Here is a 25,077-nt window from a genome sequence, read left to right as displayed (position 1 = left end):
GTTTCATTATCGATTGATTCGATTCAAAGGATAGCTCACCTGCGAGGGGGTCGTTTCTTTTCTTTTCGCCTTTCCCACACGTCCGATATTGCCAATATTTGCATGATCGGCCCCTTTGTGGAGGACCAGCTTTCCTTCTCCTGGTTCGGTTCGAACGCCTCGGGCGCATGGGCCGATAGGCATGGCGACCACGCGCATGGCGAGAGGCAGTTGTCTCGCCACTCCCGCTCCGAGCCGCGGGCGCTACGCAAACGAGTCACCGGCAGGCACGGCTAGCTTTGCTTTCCACCTCCCGAAGTGTTTCGACCACGTGCGGGGCAGAAAATTTTCTGGAGTCACGTCAGCCTCCCTGAAAAACAAATTGAGTTAAAATAAAAGAGGCGGAAAGAGTTCTCTCTCGAACCTTAAATTTCTTGGTCAAAAGTTCTCCGAGTTTTTATGCTACTAAGAAGGATATAAATTGACGTTGATAAATAACTCATATCAGAGGTAGGAAATGAAAATGAAATCTTTTGTAGCGCATTCCCCACTAATATCATATTCCAAGTCGCATGGCTTCGATAATACTTTTCCATTTTTAAGGCACAAAATAGTAGAAATCGTTCCTTGAATACCCTTAAATTAAGAGGGGCATTTAAAGAATGAACTTTTATTATTTTGCAGCTTGATAAGGACATAATACTATCGAGACTGTGGTGGGGAATAAAGTATCAGTGGGGAATGCTCTAGGGAAATTTTCATTTTCTATTCGTGGTTCCAGAAAGTAAAGCCGCGAATGTACAACTATGTGCGTAAAAGATAAAAAGCAAACTTGGTCGGGAAAACACGATGAACCCTGCTTAGGGACACTAAACGTGACGATATTTTTCAATCCAATACGATATCACTAAATTTAAATTAGTTTTATCGATTTACCCACTGATTAACCCACTAGCTACAACGCAGGGTCACTTTTTGAAGGCGAAAACTCACCATTTTAACCCAAATCTCGTTTTGTAGTCGTGGCGAAGCATTCCGCTTCATTTTGCCTAAGCAGTGCCCCAAGCACAGCTCCCACACGAACTCCATTTTTCAAGCCCCATGGGTAACTAACTGAGGGTATAATGCTGGGTAAACGAGGGATGGGAAGGAAGAGCATAGGATTTTTATATAGAATGGAATGGAGTAGACCCTATTGTGAATTGAAGGGGGAAGTCAATGAAGGGAGGGGAGACTGTTAGATTACTTCTTAAATACTCTATATACCTTTATCGGTAGAATATTTTAATGATAATTAGATGACAAACTATCCCATTTCCCACGCATACAGCAAGGAACATGTTTAAATTGCCCTGGCACCAGAGGCGGATACAGTAAAAGCTCAAGACGGCGGGGGGCGCAAAAGTATCTTGAGGCTTGAGCTACCTTTACTTTTATCGTAATAAATAATTATCAAGTCACATGCAAAGTTTAAGAAAGTTTTATTAAACTAATGATACACTTATACAACTCCATGCCATCGTATGATGTAAAAAAAAGTTACAATTCTGGTTCTGTAAAGTCCGCGGCGGGCAAGCAGGCGGCTCCGCGCGCCCCCCATAAGTATCCGCTACTCCCTGGCACCCCGAACGAATTCCTCCTGATTGCATTTGAAATAATTTCACGTAGCAAAGAATGTAACTTAGAAATTCAGTATGCGTAAAAAGTTTTCATTTTACCCATACTAGTGAATGAACGGAAATAATCCTTGCCCCGGTCAGCTTGGGCTGGAAGAAAGCGTAAGGACAAATGAATTGCAAAAAGAACCCGAAATACATAGGGAGGAGGAGAGGGACTGGGATGAAAAGTCGTGAGCCTCTTTCGTATCCATATATGGCAAAGGATTTGGTGAACTCCTGCGTCGCTTGACCTGTACGTCCCGTTTTTACTCGGGTGACATTTAGTTACCCATCCACTGATTAACGTCGAGATATACCGGGAGGGAGAATTCCTTGCCAATACCCTCGACTCAAGCTGGTTTCACCTCTCGAGGAAAAAAATCTCATCCGAACCGGTAAAAACTATCCAGCCTGCGTAAATGCTCACGAAAGAATCGAGAGCAATTAAACTTGACCGAATGCGAATACCTATTACGCAAGAATGGTGCGTTGCTGCCTCGGATTGACGAGTGGGTTTCATAATTGACAAGGAGGGGCAGAGAGTTCAGTCACCTATTTGCATGCGATCTCGATCACTTTCATGACGAAATGACTCAATTCGAACGACCCAATCCCCAGAGCGGCACTCATTCCGTGGATCCACTTAAAATGATCCGCATCTCCAGTGACTTCGGTCAGTTCGTTACGGAATGATCGGCCATCTATGAATTCCATAATTCAAGAAGACTGCATAAAAGAGGCGCAATTCCATCCCACAGAGGGCTGATTTCTGTTACCACTTCGGCCGCATTTTAATCGGCTTTTAAAAATGTCCGCGGCGCGGTGATGTCTGCAATGCGAACCACTTTTTTCCAATATTTTCCAGTACAATGTTTGTAATTGCAATGAATAGCATTGAAAAGTTATGAATTTGATAAATCACATAATCTTGTATATGAATTTCGGTTGGCACCCCTAAATATACCATATTTCCCTTGAAACTCGGATCAATTCGTCCGTCAGCGACGCGAGTGGCGATTTCTGTAAACCCAATTAAATGCGCGGTGGTTGATAACGTATTTAGAGGCATACTTGATGATCCCCTTTTGTAACATTCGTGCCATAATTCATCACAAGGTGGGAGTGTACTTAAAGTAGTAAATTACAGGCGTTCGACTGCCCGGACGTTACTCAGCTTCCGGGGTTGCACTCTTTTAACTCAGTGACCTGAAGAAGCCGAGTGCAACCACAACGAAACTGTCGTCCGAATACTAATAATAATAATAGTGTTGTAATTATGGGAGAATGAGGGGATAGATACCCCCAAAGCCTCAGAAAAAAAATTTAAAGCTATTGTTTAGTCTTGACATGCAATTACTCAAGCTGCTTAAAGTTAAATCTTTAGTGCCAAAATGATGTAAAATGCATTTCCAGGCATGCCATTTTTCTAATATTTTTCCGTAGACCCCTCTCCCCCATCACCACCTAAGGCCATCCCATTCCCCCGAAGAATATTCCTAGTTACGGCACTGAATAATAATATTTATTTAGCAGACTAATTTCCTTTTACAAATCAATACATTAGAAATACTGAGAAACGTTAGAAAAATAAGAAAATTAGACATTTTGATGAAAAAATGTTTTAAATGCATTTTACGATAAATGGACCAACGCGGTGTCAAACCCGGAAGGCTATTCTTCCACTCACAAGGTTTCTCTTAGGTACAATACTATGCCCATAAACTAGTATGGCTATTCGATTACCTGGTTAGATACATGAATGCCGAGACGAGTATCTTCCGATTCTGAGATACATAATTGAATGACTCCATACAATGACACAGTTTCGAGAGATAAAATTGATGAAAACATACTAAAATACGATGGGATTAATGTATGATGACGTGATTCATATTTTATTGCTCCAATAATTAACAAGATGCACTACTGTTATTATCATTTACCACTAAAAATCGGTACTCTTTAATGTATATGCATATAAATTCATACCTAGAGAGGGTACATAATTTACCATTCGTGATAGAGGGTATATTTCTTATAGCAAACTTGAAGACGATGTATTAGGTTAGATGTATCTACTCCACAAGTACTTAACTACCACAACAGTAACGTCGCCAGATTTCATGATATTGTGTCTTGCATAATCTATCAATGCACCGGTATCCACTCACTATTTCTTCGTATACTTTTCCCTCCTGCGTCCCCTACTTTTACGTTGATCAAAATTCAGTATGAAATAAAGCCCAATTTAAAAAAAACGATCCTCCAGCCGAGAAAACCGGCTGAATGGATCACACGAAACCATTAATGTGTCAGCCAGGGCGGGCCTCCAAAATTAAGTTTCCCTCATAAAAATTCTGCTGACCTTGGGCTACTCTTCGCTTAGATAATTACGCGGGTCACGGCAAATTGTATAATTAGCCGAAAACAACGCCCGTAATGGGACTGAACGGTACAAGCGAATAACGCAAGAGTTCCAGTAATCTCTTGCACAATCTTCAGGCGCCAAAATAAAATCAGTAATACAGAAGCGCCTTCGCACTTTAGACAAAAATGATTCCGTTATTTATTGTAGCAAATTACAGTGATATTCATGAATCTGTAGCAGTTATCTCTACTGGCACGGTTTAGGATCAGATCCAATGCTTCCAAAAAGCTTGCTAACGGTAATGCAAATCTTGGAAACGCTACTTGTGTCAGTGATTTATTCCACCAATACGATATGGATAACTGGAGATTACTGTAGTGGAAATATTTTGCAACTTTTCGAAGTTCAATACTGTTATACTTGAGCGTTTTGCTTTATACTCAACTTTGGCTTTTATACCCTACGTATCCGAGAAGGAATTTAGTGTCTATACTGTCCAAACAACTGTAACATTAAGGTGACAAACTTGGAACCAAAATCTTTTTTTAAACATACCTAACTCTCATTAACTCGAAATATATCTTGCTCTCATTAACCCATGTTCGGCTATTCTCAAATTTCTAGCGATGAAATTTCCCAAATGAACTCCACATGCCAAAAATATGTTTGCAATCAACTTTCAATCGAACTGTAGCATTAAGGTGACAAACTTGGCACCAATTTTTTTCTAAATATTTAATTTCATTAAATCATATTCAATTACTCTTTCATTTATATCGTTGAAATTTCCGAGTGACTTCCCCCGCAAAAAATTTGTTTGCATTCAAGGGTCGACAAATTTCAAACGTAAAATAACGGCGATGAACTTGCCTCCAACATTTTTTTTCTACTCTCTATCTAACTCTGAGACATTAACTTATGTTCGGTTGTTCTTCTCTCCATTTCAGGTGACAGGGCACGTTAGCGGGGGCCACATAAATCCCGCCGTCACCGTTGGCCTCCTCGTCTCCGGACAGGTGACTCTCCTCCGAGCGGCTTTCTACGTCCTCGTGCAGTGCATCGGTGCAGTCGCCGGCGCTGCCGTGCTCAAGGTGAGGGCCACGCATCCCATCCGCCGTGCATTCCACCTATAACGGTCGCACGCACCTTAAGGTCCTTCACGGGGCGAACGGTCGCGCACGCGAATTAAGCTGTCCAATGACATCCGAGATGGCGTGGAATAATTAACGCAAAAAAAGGAATGACACGCAACTTATCGTACTCATTGTTCACGGACAAATATCGTGTACCATCGTGCTTGTTACTTGAATTTTTAATGCTTCATAAGAGCAATATTAATATTCATACGGTAATTAATATAGTCCTGTAGTATAGGTCAGTGAAATGAAATGCAAAATGCTTGCCGACGTTTCGATATTACAGTACATCTTCACCAGGGCTCATTTGCGCTTTGTTACGCTGAATTAATTTGGTGCAAATTTTTGAACTTCTCATGCTGATTGTTCACCATCAAATTTTCTGCACAAGCTTGTTTGTAACTTGAAATTTTAATCCTTCGTGTCCACAATATTACTATCAATAGGTACGCTGAATTAATTTTCTCTGAGCTAGTTTTTTAATCGAAGTTTTACGACTTCATTTGAACAATATCGTTATAAATAAGCCAAATAAATTTTCTGCCTATTCTTCCGGAAAATTCGTGAAAATGGTCTCCCATTAAAGACGAAATGAATAACTCAACGAGATTAGATTTGACGCGAGTCGATTCGTAGCTCCAAGTTCATTCATATATTTCTTTATCTACAACTGACTTTCAGCGAGTAATTATTGCAATTTTCACCAAAATTGATTTTACTTTAATTCTCAATTATTCTCACCGCCAAATTCCATCTAATCCGGAATTTGTAAAAATTCTGACGCACTTACGCGAACTGAAACAAAGATGAAAAAGACTTTCGCATACCTATATTGTTGCCGTCTTCAACCTAAAAATAATGACGGAGTTATTGAAAAATATAAAGAGAGGAAGATTAGTCAATGAGATTAAAAAATATAACCACAAGGGAAAAAAATTAAAGCTATTTGTTGCTTGATTGGTGAGGGTTAAAAATAATAAATATGATAAACACTGACTCTCAGCAACAATTAAAATTTGAAATAAGGAATTCATTATTCAATGCGTATTTAATCCGCTAAAAATTGCGTCACATTGGAAATATTCAGCTAAGCAAAAGTAATTAATTTTGGGCAAAATTTATATAAATATCTGAATTTGTTCACCACCATAGTCCCACTTTCCTTACACTTCGCGGGTTAAAAACTCTTTTTTAATGCAACAATTTTAGGAAGGAGCATGAAATGTAGATTATAAAAATCTTCTCAGTTAAAGCGGTAAGGAGAAAGCGTATTGTGAAAGAGGATGCAATGCTGAGAGTGAAGAAAACTTCGGAATAATACTGAGAAAATCTTCGCACGAATGCCAGTTACGCTATCTGTTATCGTCGTTTTTTTGTTTACATTATAGACATTCTATTACGTGATCAAAATAACGAAAAATGAAACCACCTCCTCGTAGCCGTTTCGCGAGAATAATAGATACAAAGTAGGTTATAACAACCTTCGGGACTCGGAAAAAGGTTCTCAGAGGAAGAACTTTGAAAGGCGAACGTCATCTGCGGAGAACGGAACCGTTATCCAAGTATTTTCACGTGTCTCGATTATAAAACGTAAATAAAGGATGCCGATACCTACTAATACGGTGAACGCCCCTTACTGGCGCTCCACATAGTGTTTCAGGAGGATACTGAAATACTTTAGTAGGTGGTAGGGGAGACAGTTTTAAGCATTTTTTGTCAGCAAACATGGGGTCATTACTTCTTAGTTACTAAGCTATGGTAGCGCAAACTTTTATTGGATGAACTTTGGTGTTACCATGAAAACGATTTTTCTTGGGTATGCAGCCTTTGCGACATTTTATTTAATGTTTCGGATTTTTAAGGAGAGTAAATAATTAAGGTTGGACGAAAATGTGCGATTATTATTGTATTTAACGATTTATCTTTGAGCTTAATCAAACAAGAGATTTTAAGGGTTATCAACGATACGATTGCGCAAATTCACCCATTTTGAAATTGCATTGAGCATTGCAGATTCCTAACGAAACACCAGGAGTGATGCACACAACTGTAACTTTAAAAATCCTTACGAATTTTTTCCAACACACGAACTCCATTTCTCTTTGGCGCCGCTAGCACCTTTTTTTGCAACGGCGGATGTTACGAAATATATTCATTTCCCACGGATACAATACATCATCGCCAACAGTCGGTATCGAAAATCACGTTGGCCTTTATCGTGCCGCAGAACCGAGTGAAGATCATGAAACCTTCGTAACGGAGCACTTACCGTTTTGGGCAGCGAAATCGGAGCTGGGGAAAATCGATGCCGAGGCCCATCAATAAGCGCTGGAGGGAAACTCCCACGCGAGAAAGGAAGTCGAACATATATCTACGAAGAACATCCACGTATGTGAGTACAACTCTCCGGCAGTGGGGCGGACGGCTGAGAGATGCTGAGAGCGATAGCCATGAAAATGACCCAGGACATGAATGGCGAATCCTTTGTCGAATGCCGAAGTTGATGAAATACGTGGAGTCTTACTCGTGACTCGCGTGCTAACAAACGAATCTCCAAAGCGGCATTTTCATAACAAAAAACATTGAAAATATCAATATTTTTGTAAGCAATCAAATGTCTTTCACGATAATTTATTCAAAACTGGATGGTTTCAGGGTATATTTCTCTAAGTAGGTATATGACAAAGTGTCAATTCTTTATCTAGTTTTGATTTTTTAATCATTTTAACATTTTTTGTAGCTCAGATTTACAAAATGATGGTCATATTATTGTTTTAAAATTGATCCTTTTCGAGTCAACTTTATCTCTTCATAGTGATAAGTAGATATAATTTTCCGAAATCATCCATAAATTTTAATTCTTAGAAACTACTTAAATAAATTATTAAATCTTTAAGCTTAATTAAAAGACAGCTTTGAGCGAGTATCAACAAAACAATTGCGCAACCTCACCCATTTTGAGATTGTTTTAGACAGTAATAATCGCACATATTCGTCCAACCTTAATTATTTAATGTTCATAAAAATCCAGAGTATTAAAAAAATATTTGTAAAGTGCATCCAAAAAAAGTTTTGTGTTGCCGTAGCTCAGTAAAAAAATGAGTTGCGACCCAATATTAATAGACAAAAATTACAAATAATTGCCAACCCTAACACCTGAAGTATTTCGGATTCCTCCAAAAACACCCTGCAAATGGAATTCTGCTTCTCCAGGTGGACGGTGCGTGTTCGCGAAAGCTGGACTGCAGGCGAAAACTTTTGAACTCGTTTTCCATACCTAACCCAAAAGGGATGCCATCGGCAGAATGAGCGAACACTTTCTCTTAAGTAATCTTTCCTGACCTTTGAGTCTCATGTGTCGAACTAGACTAGAAAAATACCAATTTCCTCCAACCCGAGAGGGCAAAAGGCTGCCTTCGCAAATTTCCAATCACCAAAATTCGAGAGTAAAACACCATTGGGAGTGTTTTGGCAATCACTTTTATGTCTTGGAGGAAATCTAATCGCGGATCCCGGATTTTTTTACCGGTGCGTCATAAGATTTCTTCTCGATGGAGGAATGTGAACATCCTCGGGCTCTGTATGTGTTGTAGAAACCGGACTCGCAGCTAACATAGCAAAGTTCGATTTTGATACTAGCTGTCCCATTATGAAGAAACCCGAGAGGCTTAAGAACGTTCCAGTGAGACTGAGCGAAGTGAAAAGTACGATATATTTCACCTTCTTGTCATCATATTTAAAACATATATGATTTTTTCTTCACATTAAAATATATTCGGAATAACATGTTCAAATAAAGAGGCCAAAGGGCAAAGAGGGCAAGCGTCAGTAATGAGGAAGTCGTAAGAAGAGAAACCTCATGAAAACCTTGACAAGAGGACGGAACAACCTTACTGGCCATATCTTGAGAGATGATGGCCTGATGACGATAAATCGACGAGGGACAAGTAGATGGCAAGAACAGAGAAGGACGACCCCGAACAAAATGTATGGAACAGGTGAAGAAGGATGTGTAAGAGAAGAAATACGTAGGCGTGAAAAGATTAACTGATAGGAGAATAGGGTAGTTTCCTTCATCAAAGAAAACGAAATGCATTGATTGCTATTCGTTACCCACCATTGGTCTATTCATAATACACAAATTATTTTGTTTTAGAAATACCGGTTTAGACTAATGGTAATGGTCAATTTTATCCTCATTTGAAAAAGGCCAGATTGGCGCCCATGCGATTCCACTCCACGTGACGTCTCAGGGACCTAGTTTCTACACGAGAGGATAGGAGTTTTACATCGTCTGAAATTACCAATGCATGCATGAGTCAGAGCTCAGGGAAACATCTCTTAATAATCACCCATTAAAATTGCCTAAGTTCGGAAAGTTTCCTTCGTTTGATAGGGTATTAATAATCCTTATTTAAGCCGAGCGCTACCTTCTAGCAGGGTACTCTGCTACCTGCGTCGTATCAGCGCACAAGCCTTGCCTCAAGGTCACCTCACAGAGCGGCAGCGGGAACCAGAAATACGTCACACGGACTTTTCCCATCATTCCTACTTAGCCGTCCCGTTTTCGCGCGCTTGAAATTTTTCACTTTTCGTATAATCGCGAAAAATTGATATCGTCATTCGGAAATCTAAGAGCGTGAAATGCGTACTCCAGGAGTAATAATCTTTCGATATAGGCAATAAAAAAATAATAGGAAACCACCCCATTGTCTGGAGAGCTGCGTCACACCAATCTTAGGATAGTTGACCAGTGATGATTATTCTCGAGTTTTACGTCACTCACTAAGTTAATTTATCTAGCCAACAAGTACGCAGTAAACTAGCTTTTAAAGTCACCGAAAGCCGAATTTATCTCATTTCCACACCAACATACACAATGTGCACCGTAATGCACAAACATTGACACAAACGTAATTACCGGATTCGGACAGGAAAATGCTACACAAATGTTAGTGCAAAATGCTTGCAAGTAAACACGATAGAAATTGAAAAAAATTGACAGGGTAATCTATTTTTGCAAGCAAAATAAAAAATTTTCTTTCATATACAAGCACCAAGAGCATTCCGCATTATATCCCTCTCAGTTATTAAGCTACGGAAAGCGGAAGCATTTTACTTGTGCGTTTATCCCTTGACTGCTAAAACCGGTTTCGACCCATCATATTACAGAAAGTGTTTTGTATTTTCATAAAATATTTTTTTCTCATTACCATAATGATTTTTTTGTTTCCCTATTACCGAAAAAATATCGATTTTTATAAATAACAATGTTTGTATAACAGTTTCCGGAAGCTAAAGATGAAAAAAAACATGGTTATAAAGAGATGAGTAGGCTTGCCTTATTCTATTTTTGGCGGTTGTGTTGTGGAAGCCCATCATACCCAACAACGATTTTGATACGGTTGGTACCTTTAGAAGAAACTGAGAAGCGTGGGAACGTTCCCTTGTCATTGAGCGATATGGAAAATATGATAAAATTAGCCATCATGCCCTTATATTTGAAATAATCATGATTTATCTCTTCAAATATAAAATATATTTAAAAAAAACAGCGCACGTTTCACGATCACCTGAAATTTATTGAGCATTGTTTGTTGGTAACCTTAAGGCTTTCTAGTAAGGAATCCACGGTGTTTGTGCCAGTGTTAGTACACGGAACAAGACTTGGCTCATCTATTTGATATGGTCCTTAGAGAATGTTCAGTCTATTTAGATAAGAGAGTCTTAGAAACCTTCATAGAATGCACATATACATTTTATTCAAATCGCCAAGCAAAGAAATGTCACTCCTTTAAACGTTTACATGCAACTTGATACAGAAAATACCTCTGAAGGTAGTCAAGCGAGCGAAAGCAAGTCTATTTGATAGGGGCCTTAGAGAATGTTCATTGTGTTTAGATATCAGAGTCAAAGAAAACTTTCTAGAACTCACATCCACACTTTATTTAAATCGCCAAGTAAAGATGTGTCACTACTTAAAACGTTTACGTGAAACTTGATGAAAAGAACAACACTGAAGATAGTCAAGGGTATAATTCGTGTGAATTCGGGAATATTCGCGGGGGATATCTCACGCAGTTGACTCCGTCAAACTTCCGTGGTGAATAGTCCCGGAGTTCATTGTATGTCCTTTCGCGTACGACACGCCCATTCCACATCTTCGACCATTGTTCGGCCGTAACCTTCCCACGGACCCCGAAGTCCTCACTCAAATGTGAAATCTCTCCTCATCATCGAATTCTTCCGACCTTCAGTTGGCGATGACAAAGGGGTTTTTTTTCCAAAGTCCGACTTTTCGGATTCCGATTTTCTAAAAATAAAACTACCGAAATTGCTTTTCCCCTGAGAACTTTTTTGCCTTTCGTAAATTAAAATCACTAGCAATTTTCCACAAATACCTACAATTCATACTTACTATTGTCATCCGGACAGAACAATACATTAAATTCAAATTCATTGTATGATAAATACATTAAAATTGACCGTGAAGTGAAATTCAAGTATTTGAGGAAAACTTAAAGCTATTTTTAATATAATAATGTCTTGGAATATCATCACATTAATCCTGACGTGACTCTCTAACTGATAATCTCTTTACTTTGTCCACTAATTCCATATCTGTTCCTTCTTCGCTGTCTCTTCACAACAAACACGCACAGTGGCGCCGACTCCATGGGGCCTGAGGGGGCCCGAGCCCCCTCAAAGATTCGTTTGGGGGGGCGGAGCCCCCTCTATAATTCAAGAAAATAATTAAGTTATATTATGCTATGTGAAATCACAAAAATATATTGTTAATTTTTATTTCCGATGTTTGACGAAAGTTACCTTTTAAAATAAATTCAACAATGTGTGTTGAAACAAATAATTATAAGGTTGAGCAGGTTAACTGAATCAAGTGGTGTGAATCATGGTAGTGTTTCGGTGCTGCGACACACTTTGAATTTAACCTCTCCCCGGGGCAAGACCTCCAATATGGGCCCCCCCAATATTTTTTATAAGTCGGCGCACCTGAACACGCATAAATATATAGCATATACAAATACAAACATGAATATATAAAATCATTACACTTATTATCCAAGTAACTCAAGTACAACAGAATTTTGCTTCAGCACATTTTATATAGCTGAAACAAACCGTATCCTTTCAGCATGTTCTCTTTAATTTTACATTGAATAATTATTTATTCACATTAATATCCTAGCGCATGTTGCATAGAAATGTTCTATATATAAAACTTCAGCAATCTAGGATTAGTTCATACAGCTCTATTCATGACCCTAAGAACTGATTTCAAATTTAAATCAGCAGTTCCTGTAGAATGATACAACATTGGATTTCATGTTTGGGATCTTGGGATGCTTTCATCGGACTTAACAGTTTGCAGGAATGAAGAAATCATTGTGTAATACAATAGGGAAGTTTCCTTCATCAAAGAAAACGAAAGGCATTGATTGCGATTCGTTACCCACCATTAGTGTATTCATAATACACAAATTATTTGGTTTTAGAAATCCCAGTTTAGACGAATGGCAAGGGTCAAATTTTATCCTCATTTGAAAAAGGCCAGATTGGCGCCCATGCGATTCCACTCCACGTGACGTCACAGGGACCTAGTTTCTACACGAGAGGATAGGAGTTATACATCGTCTGAGGCTACCAATGCATGCATGAGGCACAGAGCTCAGGGAAACATGTCTTAAAAATCACCTATTAAAACTGGCTAAGGTCGGAAAGTTTTCTTCGTTTGATAAGGTATTAATAAACCTTTTTTAAGCCAAGCGCTACCAGCCAGCAAGGTACTCAGCTACCCGCTAGCATCCTGCGTCCTATCAGCGCTCAGAGCCTCGATCAAGGTCACCTCACAAGGCGGGAGGGGGAAGCAGAAATGCGTCGCACGGACTTTTTCCCATCATTCCTACTTACGCGTCGCTTGAAATTTTTCACTTTTCATTTAATCGCGAAAAATAGATATCGTCATTTAAAAATCTAAAAGCGTGAAATACGTACTCCAGGAGTAATAATATTTCGATTTAGGCAATAAAAAAATAATAGGAAACCACCCTATTCAAATTACAATAGTTATCTTAATTTTCATGAATGAGGAGCGAATTTGGGAACGATTTGTGATGAATTATAAGAAGAAAAAAAAATCAAGAATCCACGATCACATGTAATGTGTTCAGAGAAGACTTAGAATGATTTTTTTTTTCAATTTAATAATGGAGGATTATAATTTCGATTTACGAGATTTTAATGGCTTGAAAAGTTCTCGATTCAAGTAGGTAAAATGCTCTCCCAACTTCAAATTATAATGGTACCCCATTAATGTCCGAACGTCTCCCTGGTTAAATTACGTTAAAAATAAGTTTTTTTTTTCATTTCAAAGTGATTTCTTCATTCAAATAATGGAGTAAAATATAAAAAGAAAGAATGAAAACATCTCTCAACAATCTGAGAGAGGTATTCGATAGCTACATCGATAAAATTCGATTTGTGAGTAGGGCTTGAGAACAACAGAGGGTATTTATAACTTTCCTTTTCCGGACAAAAGACGACTGCTTAAATAGAAGACCGATGAATAATTACTAAAGTGAACTCAAAAACATTTTTTTGGAGAAAAAGTAGTAATGAGAAGAATAATGCATCCCTTTTCAGGCGAATCATTACCATCTAATAATTCAGCGAAAATTCCCGAGGGTTGGCTTCGTGAGGTTAGGTTAGAGGTTAGCCCACACTAAATCAAAGGCTTGAGGCTACCTCCGAATCGATCAATTATGAATAAACAAATAAATGCGAAAAATAATTTCAAGAAGGTGAATTCCGAAAATAAATGAGTAACGATACGAGTATATGGCGAATGATACGCAAAAATCAAACTAAAAATATTATTAAATCTTATTTAATTGAAGTGTAACTGAAATGAATACAGTTTCGCGCCAGATGAAAATTAACTATGTGTATTACAACAATGTAATGTTTATGCTCTTGGAGTATATACTCCAAGAGCATAAACATTACATTGTTGTTATAATAAGGAAGGTCAGGAGAAGAAACTTTATTTATGTGTATTACACAATTAAAAATGCAATATGTCTCCATATGGAGAAATAATTACTCTGCAGTCACTGTCTATGTAAAAGGATTGCAGTCGGAATCAAGGCCATTAATATAATTTTTAAGAATATACTAACGAAAAATTAGGCTTTCGAGAAAAGAGTTATTTCAGACTTAATCCCGTGGAATTATAACGAATTTAAAAATCCCTGTATATTTCCCTAAAATACTTTTATTTCACGGCTGCTATCACTACATTTTGTATAAATAAATAGAATACATAGAAATAAATATCTTACTAATTTCCGGTATAGATCGAAATATTTCGTATTAATTTCATTGAGACAACACGAAATATATCGACTCAGGAAGACTTTCATCATGGAAATATATTTTATGAATGTCATGAAATATGTTTATGATAAGTCTTTAATTTTAAAAATTATAGATACATTGCGGTGTGTAGTTTAAAACAACAAATAAATAATGACACAAAAGATGTAACTAAATGTAAGGTAACCGGTCGTGAAATTAAACTAATAGTGGAAAATCGCGTGTACCTTTCAATGTATTATAGCTATTAAAACTATTATTAAAACTACAGTTTTTCATCGAGTCCTTTATTTGTACCGTGGTAGGTAACTCATAAAAATTATTCGGCATGGCCAATACACCGATGGAACCTATTGGTGCCATTCCACGAGACAAAATTATTACGTCAATGTTAACGGCTTTCAATTATTTTCGAGACTCGAAAAAACCATTCGCGTGAAATAAAAAAATACGTCATTCTTTACTTTTTTCGAGGTCCCCGCCTCCCATCTCCACGCCGGCGTCTCAATGTCTCCCAGAAACGTGAATTCTTTCCTCCTACCGAATCACCCAGCCGCTAACTCACGAAACCCCGCGCGCCTCTGCACTATCTTGCGTGTCGCCTCCCCACCCATGCACGCGCCGCGCCAACTGCCTGTCGGTCGCGACCCCCATGGCCAACGGAGGGTGACCGCCATTGCCCTTCACCATCAATCCCCCTCCCCTTGCCCCACAGCGCCCGCTTTCCTATTCAAGTTTAGTCCTCAGCCCGCCCGTAAGAGGCCGAAGCCCTCCGACTGGCACGGTCGCCGCCGCCGCGGTTACGTCAACTCCCTCCATTGACCAGCGGTCACACACCCGCTCCCGATGCCCCAGGCGAAAGATATGGTGTAAGAACCCGGTCCACTTCTCATACACTCCTTTTCTGTCTCCGACCACTCTACCTCATGGTGACTTCTGTCGTCAGGATCTTTTCTCAGTTTCACTGAACGTTTAAAGCGCGACTGAATTTCAATGTGCAACTGTTTTCATCAGTTTCTCTAATTAAAACAACTTTTAGCTGCATTATTTAACGGAAACATTGCAGTATTTCCACTGAATTTATGAAGCATTGCTATGCGATCTTTTCACTGTGCATTTTCCGTGTGAATAAATTTCGTTGTGCAACTTTTTCATCAAGTTACATAATCAAAACATTTATAATTGTATTAGTTAAGTGAAAAATTACAATATGTCCACAAAATTTATGGAGCATCGCAAGGTTTCATTTAACTAATATTAATAAATTCCATCACATCGTGCCACATATCATACAATATGCTTGTAATAGTGTTTTTTTTAACAGTAACAGAGGATTTCGATTGAGCCGAAAGGATCAAATTGCAATTGCAGTACAAATAGTTACTATGCTGACACACAATGATGCCAATGAAGTATCTCAAAGATTTAGGGAATGGGAGATGATTAAAATTTAAGGAAATTTTTTGGTTCAGCCTTCCGATAGTTTTAAATAATCTCAAATTATAAGTAGGGTAAACTACCCAGTTATTGACACTTAAAGAAGCTTGACGAAGAAAATTAACTCTTGTGACCGTTTAATCACCATTTCAGTTTGTTTACAACTTGCCTTACATCTGACAGGCATGTTGCTTTAGTTTTCTCATTTAAGCGAACTATATTTTACATACAGCTAATTATAATAATAATTGTTTAAAAAAGTCCAATAATCCCTGTTATTGGGATCCTCCCTCCATTTATTGGCACACCAGATTTTCATCCATTACTTAGCAGGTGGTTTTTAAATTTGTAATATATTAAATACATAAAACCTTTTCACGTAATCTATGCCATTTCTTAGATGCATAAGAAATGCATTCCAGGAGCTAAGTGAGTATTTCGAAGATTGACCGAAAGAAATGGCGAGAGATGAAATAGAAAACTCTGGATCGGAAAATTTAATCAACTACGGCCTCTTTATTTAATATTTATCTACCTTGCGCAGGCCTTGAGGACGGAGATTTCCGCGGTGTGCGATGAGAATTTTCATTTTCGGTTATTGTCACGTCGGTTGCTATGGCGATGACAAGTTTCGCTGGCACTACTGCCAGCGTCTTCAGGTCGAAGATGACTTCAAGTGTGGTCATGCCTTCGGCCTGAAGACGCTAACGGTATTGCCAGCGAAACTATCTTCGCCACAGCAACCGACGCGGTAGTAACCAAAAATGAATAATTGCCCTGCCTTCTTTGCCTTCACTCGAGTCTAAAGGCCTAGTTACAGGGTACATTAACACGTACAAGTTAATGTCTGTTTGCGTGAATGACTTTTGTGGACCGGAACGTAACATGTACGAATGCATGAACCAAATTAGAACACGTTCTATTTCCTATTCATGCATTCGCACAAGTTGGGTGGTTACACGAAGCATTTTGTGTTCAATCACGCATTCATACATTTAGCCATTAACCCCTTAGGAGTAATGCATCGTGTAACCAGGCCTCAATCAACAACTGTTCATCATGTGCATGCCTCACACTACCCGATTTGTCCTCAGTAAAGAGTCGTATTTTCGGTTTGCATTTTCCCCGATAGCAACACCTACTCTTGACACTGTCACTATGAGTATTGTTTTTAAATCCTCATTTATGCTCATTACAACCTTTACCACATTCGCGCACCCACAGAACTACATAATGAAGCACACACACATGTAGGCGCAAAGACAATAATTAAATTCACTAAATAAAATTCTCCTGGAGACAAAGTAATTAGTGTTTTATTTTAACCAAGCTGAGAGGTAAAAAAATCATCGTTTATATTAAGAAAGAAAGCCATTACTGACCAGCAGTCACATGCCCTTTGCGTCGTTCCCGAAGCCCAAGGCAAGATTTGAGAGAAGCGGAAAGAGATTTTCAGCAAGAAAGCCGCTCCCATTCTCCTTCACTCATCTTCTGTCTCCAGCATCTACCCCACAGTAATTTTAATCATCATGGTTCTTATCGGAAATTATGAGTTCAACAAAATGGAGTTTCATCAGTTTCCATTTCTTCCCTTTCTCCATCTCTTAGGTCTTACTATCGGACCATGTATTAAATTTTCATTTACCTTTCAGGATAATTTTATCTCGACGTAGCTCGTAAAAATTATTCCACATGGTACATACACCAGCTAATATATAACCACATGGGGCTATTTCACCATGCCAAATTTTGACAGTTTTCAATTATTTTCAAGCCTCAAACACGATGCAGAGCCGTTGAAACTGATCAAAAATAAATTTTTCCGTGGGGATTCTAGTAGATTCCATTAGAAAAGCTTTCAAATTATACTCTGCAGTTTCCGTTAATTATGCTTATACATTTTTTAATTGTACTACGAGAACTGGAGTGGAACATTTCTTTTGTCCATTCCATCAAACATCAAATGGACCAATTAGCGTGGAACAGTGAACGTTCAAAGACAGAATTCGAGGTATATGGTAAATCGTACAGACATGACAAGTATCTGATGGAAACTGATAAAAAAATATATCACAAATAACGTCGTGGAACTGTACACAGCAAAACGCATCATCAAGTCGAATCGTCCAAAACATTGCGTGGATAGATTATGTATTGAATTACCATCATCATCTCTGGAATGATATGCTTCTAATATGCATCTTTTTTCCCTGGTGAAGCCTTCGGACAACACGCAAAAATCCTCGCCGTGCCAGGTGGTCCTGAAATGGAACTTGCCCCTATACCCTGGATGTGTGAAATTCACACGCCAGTGGCTTTGCCCGGGGTGAATTCTACCCTCACCTAACCACAACATCTTTCGGATTGAATCACGAGTGATAGGTACATTTTTATACTTAAAAATTCAGTAATGATACACTATACTATTCATCTCAGCGTCAACCCTTATTCTTAGTCATCATATAATTTCGCACTCAATTTTTGGAATATTAGCTGGAGTTGGAAAGTTAGAAATCGTTTCCCCTTACGCCGAAGGTTTTCTTTTCCCGACTCCCAGCCCTCTGCCTGAAGAAAATAAATTTCCTTCGTTTCGCGGAGGAGCTTTTACACAAACAAATACATTAATGAGATTTTTAACTATACTATTCATATCAACCTCAATCCTTAATTATAGTTTACATCTTTTTATTTAGGAATCGATTTTTGTAGTATTAACTGGAGTTTGAAAGTTAGGAATCGTTTCCTTTACGCCGAATCTTCACATTTTCCAACTCTTAAGAAAATGAATTTCCTTCGTTTCGCGGAGGAGCATTCTCAAAATGATCCATTCGTTTTTGTTTACTTTCAATATTTGTTTTCGGAAAACGGAGGGAGAGTACACGCATGAGTGACCGTGGAGGATGAAACCCGCGTTCGAAATGTACCTATACGGGACGCGTGCACTCGTGATAGCCTCGTCCGTCCCTTTCGCTCTCCCAACCAGACCGCGGAAAGAGCCTTTCAGCGGTCGTCACGGTGGAGTAACCCGAGGAATCCGTAGTAGTAGCGGCGGCGGTAGTAGTAGTAGTGGGCTGTAATTCTTCGTGGATGCAGTGCATTAGGGCGCTCGTGGGAGACTCGCGTCCGATTGCTTGAGGTCACTTGCGCCATTTAGAGGCACTTGGGCGGCTCGGGTGGGCGTCGCAAGCGATTACGCGGCAATTAGGGAGACTAAGAGGGAGCCAGGACGGGAGGAAGTCAACGCTCTGCAATCATGATACCAGAATGAATTAATCAGGGATGTAGAGTAAAAAAAATAAAATATGAAAGCCGCCAGATACGTTTAAATTCATCGCGAGAAAACAAAGAACGAATCTGATAATGTGCGAGCGTTCGGGGACGAATTATTCGAAGAAAAAAATGACAAAAAAATGAATGAAGCCAGGCAGCGAATTTGAGGGAGTAAGGCAATACTGGAGTCTTTTAAAATACAGTAATTTTAAAGGTAGCACCACAAAGTAAATTTTTTTCCACCAGCTTAACAAAAATATTTAAAAATAATTAATGAATACGTACAACAGTGGAGTACCGCCAATGATGATGAAACCTTAAGCAGTCAAACAAAGAAGGTACTTCTTACCCAATTATAGTGCTAAAAAGTGATTCTTAGAAGGCTTCTATAATTTTAAATATAAAATATCGTTACTTGAAGTCATTCGGTTACCTTATGTAATAAAAGCTTAATACTAACTTTTTATAATACAAGGAATCGCATACAAGTCAGTCATTTAATAGAAAGACAGATATAATAACAAGTAAAATTATTCCATAACCTCAATTGCAAGACAGTTTTATGAGCTAAATTGAAAACCCGGCCGAATTCCTAATTTCATCAGCGTATAATTCTTCAGTTCGGTCGATAAATTGTTAGCTTAAAGTTAATATCATAAATCAAAACACTCCATATTTCATTGATTCTAATATTTTGTACGCCAGTTCGAATTTAGGCAGTTATGATACCGGAATGAATTAATCAAGAATATAGAGTCAAAAACAAAACAAACAAAATCAGCCCGATACGTTTAAATTCATCGCGCGAAAACGGAGAACGACCCCGATAGTAAGCGAGGGTTCGGATATGAATGAATCGGGAAAAATTGACTGGCTATTAGCGGATGAAAGGGTGTAAGGCAATAATTCGAAAAATTGAAAATATGGTAAATTTAAAGGTGGCTCTCCAGAGTAAGTTTTTATTCCGCCAGCTTAACAAATAAAGTTTGATCAAAGAATTGCCGATTATGTATAAGCAGGAATAAAAAAGAAGTCCGTCTAAATTTTCGTACTTCATATTTCACTGATTCTAAAATTTAGATATGTCAGTTCGAATTCAGGCAGCCATGATACCGGAATGGATTTATGAGAAACATAGAGTCAAAAAGGTAAATAAGTAAAAGCCGCCTGATATTTAGAAGGCAAGAGATACCACATAAATGATTTATTAAATGAAAGAGAGAGATAATAACAATTAAAATTATTCATTAACCTCACTTTTAGGTCGTTCTAGGTGGTAAATTCAAAACCTGGCCAAAGTAATTCCTTACAATATAATTTCTTAGGCGTATAATTCTCCAGTTAGGTGGATAAATTGTGTGTTTTATGTTAGTACCAAAAAGGAAAACCCTCCATATTACACTGATTCTAAAATTTATCCATATTACACTGATTCTAAAATTCATATATTCGATGTAAAAACCCTCAATACAAGATTTCCTCCGAATGCCGTCCTTACACCGAAGTGCAAGAACGTGAGTGAAAAAGAGGAAAAAATATAAGAGCAATAAATCAATTATCTTTGAAATTGTGGTGGCCCGCCGGATATTTCAAGTAGGCGGCAACACCATGGAATTTTGCCGGTTTCCGATGTTTATACGGAGTGTTGACTCTTGCAAAGTGTGCCATGAAATATGGGTCATTATTCATTTTTTATATACTAGCAGAGCAAGATAAGAGGAGCTTTTAAAAGGATTTTTTCGTCACCTCGAGAGAGAGAGGGAAGCTATCATTGTACAATATCGTGTGCCGCGTAAAAAAAAAGCCGATATTTGGAGCCTCTTCTACCTCATTTTAGAGTGAAAACTGACCAATCAACTTTTTTCGTGAGCAATAAAACAACATTCCCCAAAGTATAATTTTACAAGAGATAAGGAGGTGTAACAAGTAGGTTGCCATTTGGCACTAAATATTGAAATTGGGGCTATTTCCTGCATGAAATACATAATGATCTCGGCTTCTCGACAATACATCATAAAAAAATGATTACATACGGACTGATTTTTTTCTAGCTATGACATCATTCTCTCTAAAATATGATGATGGATTCGTTTCACCATGCCATATGCAAACATTGAGTAAATAGTGTTTCCGGTAACGCAATACAAAATGGCAAATAAGGGCAAGATAAACGCTGTTATTTGGAACTGAAAGACAGGTATTAGAATAACACACTATTCCAAAATAATTGACGTGTTTCACAATTATCCTTAATGGTACGTAATAAATATCGTACGATTCTTCTGCACACCATCCTTCAAATACATGGAGCGCTGTTTTAAATTACCCATTCAGTGCGTATACACTAGCTAAGTTGGAAAAAAACTGACGAGGTTTCTTAACAACGAGGGAAACTTTCAAAATATATTCTGCAGTTTCCATTACTTAGGTTTATATATTTTCTATTAATTAGGTACATACATTTTTGAATTACAATACGAGAATTGAAGTGAAAATTTCATTTTCTCCCAACCATCTGAAACACCAATGGACTAATTAACGAGACACATTTGATGTTTAAATATAGAATATAATTCAGCGTTAAAAGGTAAATCCCACAGACATGGCCAGTATCTGATGGAGACTGATAAAGAAGACCACATACATCATATCAGTAACAATTCATCTTACTCATCAAAGTTAAAAACACAAAATCTCCATGTACCTCGATTACGTTGGGTGCACTTTATCGATACATTTCAGCAATTCATGCAACAAAAATAACAATTTCTTAGTTTCGATCAATAAAAGCAAAATATGTGGAACATTTTCATTCTATTTACCGATTGAAAGTAAATTTTCACCACCCGCAACGGTGAGTACCTACTTCACAATTTTTGACAAAATCTCGGCTCGGTATCTCATGCTTTTGTTTCTAAAATTATCTATCCTACCAATATGAGTATTTATCAGTCACCCAAATAAAAGAGATCACACCAGCTAGCTTAGTTTAAATGAAAATTTCAGTTGATTTTATGAAAACCTAAGCCCTTCGATCAATCGTCGTATCTGCGTGTAAATATATAGCGAGTATAAGCAGCCCTTCGTCAGAATAAACCGAGTTAATAATAAAAATATTCAACTCTGGATATCCATTCTCTTAGTAGAAGCATCCGTAGAAAATGCTACTTTGATATTTCTACATAAGGTGGGAAACGCCAAGTTCCAATTAAGCGCGTACTCTTGAAAGAAGAAATTAAAAATCCAAGGAATCACCGTTGGCGAAGCGGAATACTTTCATCTCATCTAGTTAGTAATAAATTATGACTGAATTTTGGTTTTCAATTGCACCTTCATAAGTAAAATAAATAGAAATAGACGGCTAAATGTGTATTTTAACAGTCGTATCGATGTATCCATAGACATTAATTCCTACTTCTTTCTATTCCATCTGGCCTAGTGACCTAATCCTAGCGAGTTCAAATACTCTATGGCAAATAATGAGAAAAAATGGATCGGTCTGGACTCCTCACGTCGTTGTGGGCATTTTTAAAAATCGATTAAAATGCGCCCTATTTGGCAGCTGAAACCTAGGTGCTGAGAAAGTGACTGAGGACTCTCATAAGAACTGCTTTAACTTCGCCAATAAATCAAATCAAGTCAAAGAATCAGTCGACTGCTATAGCAACCCACTCAACTCAGCCATCTCATTGTTTCAGGTGATGACACCGGTAGAGATTGGTACCCATGGGCTGGGTAACACTTCCGTGTCCCCGGCCTTGACCTCGGAGCAGGGTGTGCTGGTCGAGGCGCTCGTGACCGCTGTCCTGGTGCTCGTGGTGCACGCCGTGTGCGACCTGAGCGCTAAGCAGACCAGTGGTGCCACTCCCGTTGCCGCCTCACCAGGACCCCTGGCCATCGGGCTGGCAGTCACCACCTGCCACTTGCTCGCCGTAAGTACATTTGCCATCGTCTTAACACAACCCGACGTGGATGAGGAACTTACTTTATAAAACCATCACTGATACAATGTCCACACTGTAAAGTCCTGTTTACACGGTACATTCAAGGGCGCAGCTAGGAATTGAGGCTAGGGGGGTTTTAGGCACAACTAATACTGGGGAGTTAGGGACTATGGAATACCCTCCAGGTGCGGGGCTTTCCCCCAGAAAATTTTTAAGATAAATGGTTCAAAATGGTGAGTGTTACGGCCTTCTGAGGGATATTTTTATAATCCTTACTTTTTATGATGTTTCATGGAGTTTAGGTCAATTGAAACCAAGTTATAGCCAACGTTTCGATTTATGTAAAATCATCCTCAGGGCTTTGTTGTTCATACATCATAAAAAGTTAATTGAACAAGGTCAAGAATAGAAGAGGAAAAGTTATAATCCTTACATTATTCTATAAGTAATATTAATCCTATTAAGTGAAATGAATTAAATTTAAAAATTTCTCTCAGCTCTTGGGGGGGGGGGGGAGGGGGTTATCCCCCTTTTTATCCCCACGCTGCGCCACTGGGTACATCAACCCGTACGAGTAAATGTCTAAATGTATGAACGCTAGAATGAACACGAAAATGTGCCGTGTAACCACCCAACTTGTGCAAAAATCCATGAACAGAAAATAGAACATGTCCTAATATGAGTCATGCATTCGTACATGTTCCGTTCCGATCCACAAAAATCATTTACGCAAACAGATATTAACTCGTACATGTTAATGTATCGTGTAAACAGGCTTTAAGAGGAATATTTTCAATGAAATTAACTGGTACATATTCCATACTTTTAAGCAACATATTTCCAATTGTATTTCTAAGAAATTTTCCTGGTAGGTCTCTATCGCTAAAAATAATATTTCTATCGCTCGGAGAATAAATCGTGGGTGCTCATTAGGTTTAGATATTAGCATGCGTATCAACCCTTACTCACCTAACATACTCTCCTACACTCATTTCTAATAAACCTGGAAAAAGTGTGTTTTGTAATATTTTTTGTTTTATTTTTTTCTGTGTTTATAACCCAGAAGATGGTACATGGGAACGTGCAAAAGTGTTGGATCAACACTAGTTTAAGGCAATTAGCAAGAGCAATAAGAGCAAAGGATCGAAGCCCATGTACTCGTGGAATGTCATTTTCATTCGTCGGTGCTGTCAAAGAGCGAGAATAACATTTTATTACATGATTTTGTAACTGTAAATTGCAAGATAAAATAAATGAAATAGAACATTCCACAATTTCAACGTAGTCGAAGTGCTCGAAGTAGTCGAATTCGAAGAGGTTAGGAGAGGAAACTTATAGATGAGCAACATTGAGGACACAGGGTATGGATGGAGCGTGTACTGAGTAGAGGTGAATGTTAAAATCTGAGTTAGGGGGAAGAATGATCTGTAAGCGTGGAAGTGGGAAGAAGAGAATGCGATTTATAAGAATAATGAAAAAGAGTCGGCCCCGTTGAGAATTAAAGGGAAAATTCAAATATGTGAGGGGAGATTGCGTAATCTGTCAAAATTCTCCTCGTAAACCTAACTTAGAATATTTTAATAATATACTAAAGAAAATAATTACAGAAATTTTGAATGAGGGGATTTAAAAATATTTCTAAAAATTTATTTTTGTTTTTATTGCTTCAATGACGTCTGGCGCGGTTTAATAAACAATTTATAGCATCATTAATCTCCCAAGACTATGGTCGATAGAGAAAACTCGAACGCTTACCTTACGAATCAGTTTGAAGCAAGAATGAATTTATGTTGGTATGGGCAACTCCAAAATTTACACTATTAATTGTATTTGAACCAATTATTTCCAAGCAGAAAGAATACTTTCTTTCAATTCTACGACATTCATAACTC

General features: G+C 38.2%; 1 protein-coding gene across 1 annotated transcript in view; it reads left to right on the top strand.

The window, feature by feature from the left end:
• Positions 1-25,077, top strand: part of LOC124169051 (aquaporin AQPAn.G) — a 171,300-nt gene that overhangs the window by 114,536 nt on the left and 31,687 nt on the right. The window contains exons 5-6 of the mRNA XM_046547521.1: positions 4,953-5,096; positions 22,940-23,173. Of these exons, the coding sequence (XP_046403477.1) occupies positions 4,953-5,096; positions 22,940-23,173 (378 nt within the window). The remainder of the gene's footprint in view (positions 1-4,952; positions 5,097-22,939; positions 23,174-25,077) is intronic.

Source organism: Ischnura elegans, chromosome 12 (assembly GCF_921293095.1).
Source record: "Ischnura elegans chromosome 12, ioIscEleg1.1, whole genome shotgun sequence".
In the NCBI taxonomy this organism is placed as follows: domain Eukaryota; kingdom Metazoa; phylum Arthropoda; class Insecta; order Odonata; family Coenagrionidae; genus Ischnura; species Ischnura elegans.
Note: the sequence above shows the minus strand (reverse complement) of the source record. Positions and strands in the feature narration are given on the sequence as shown.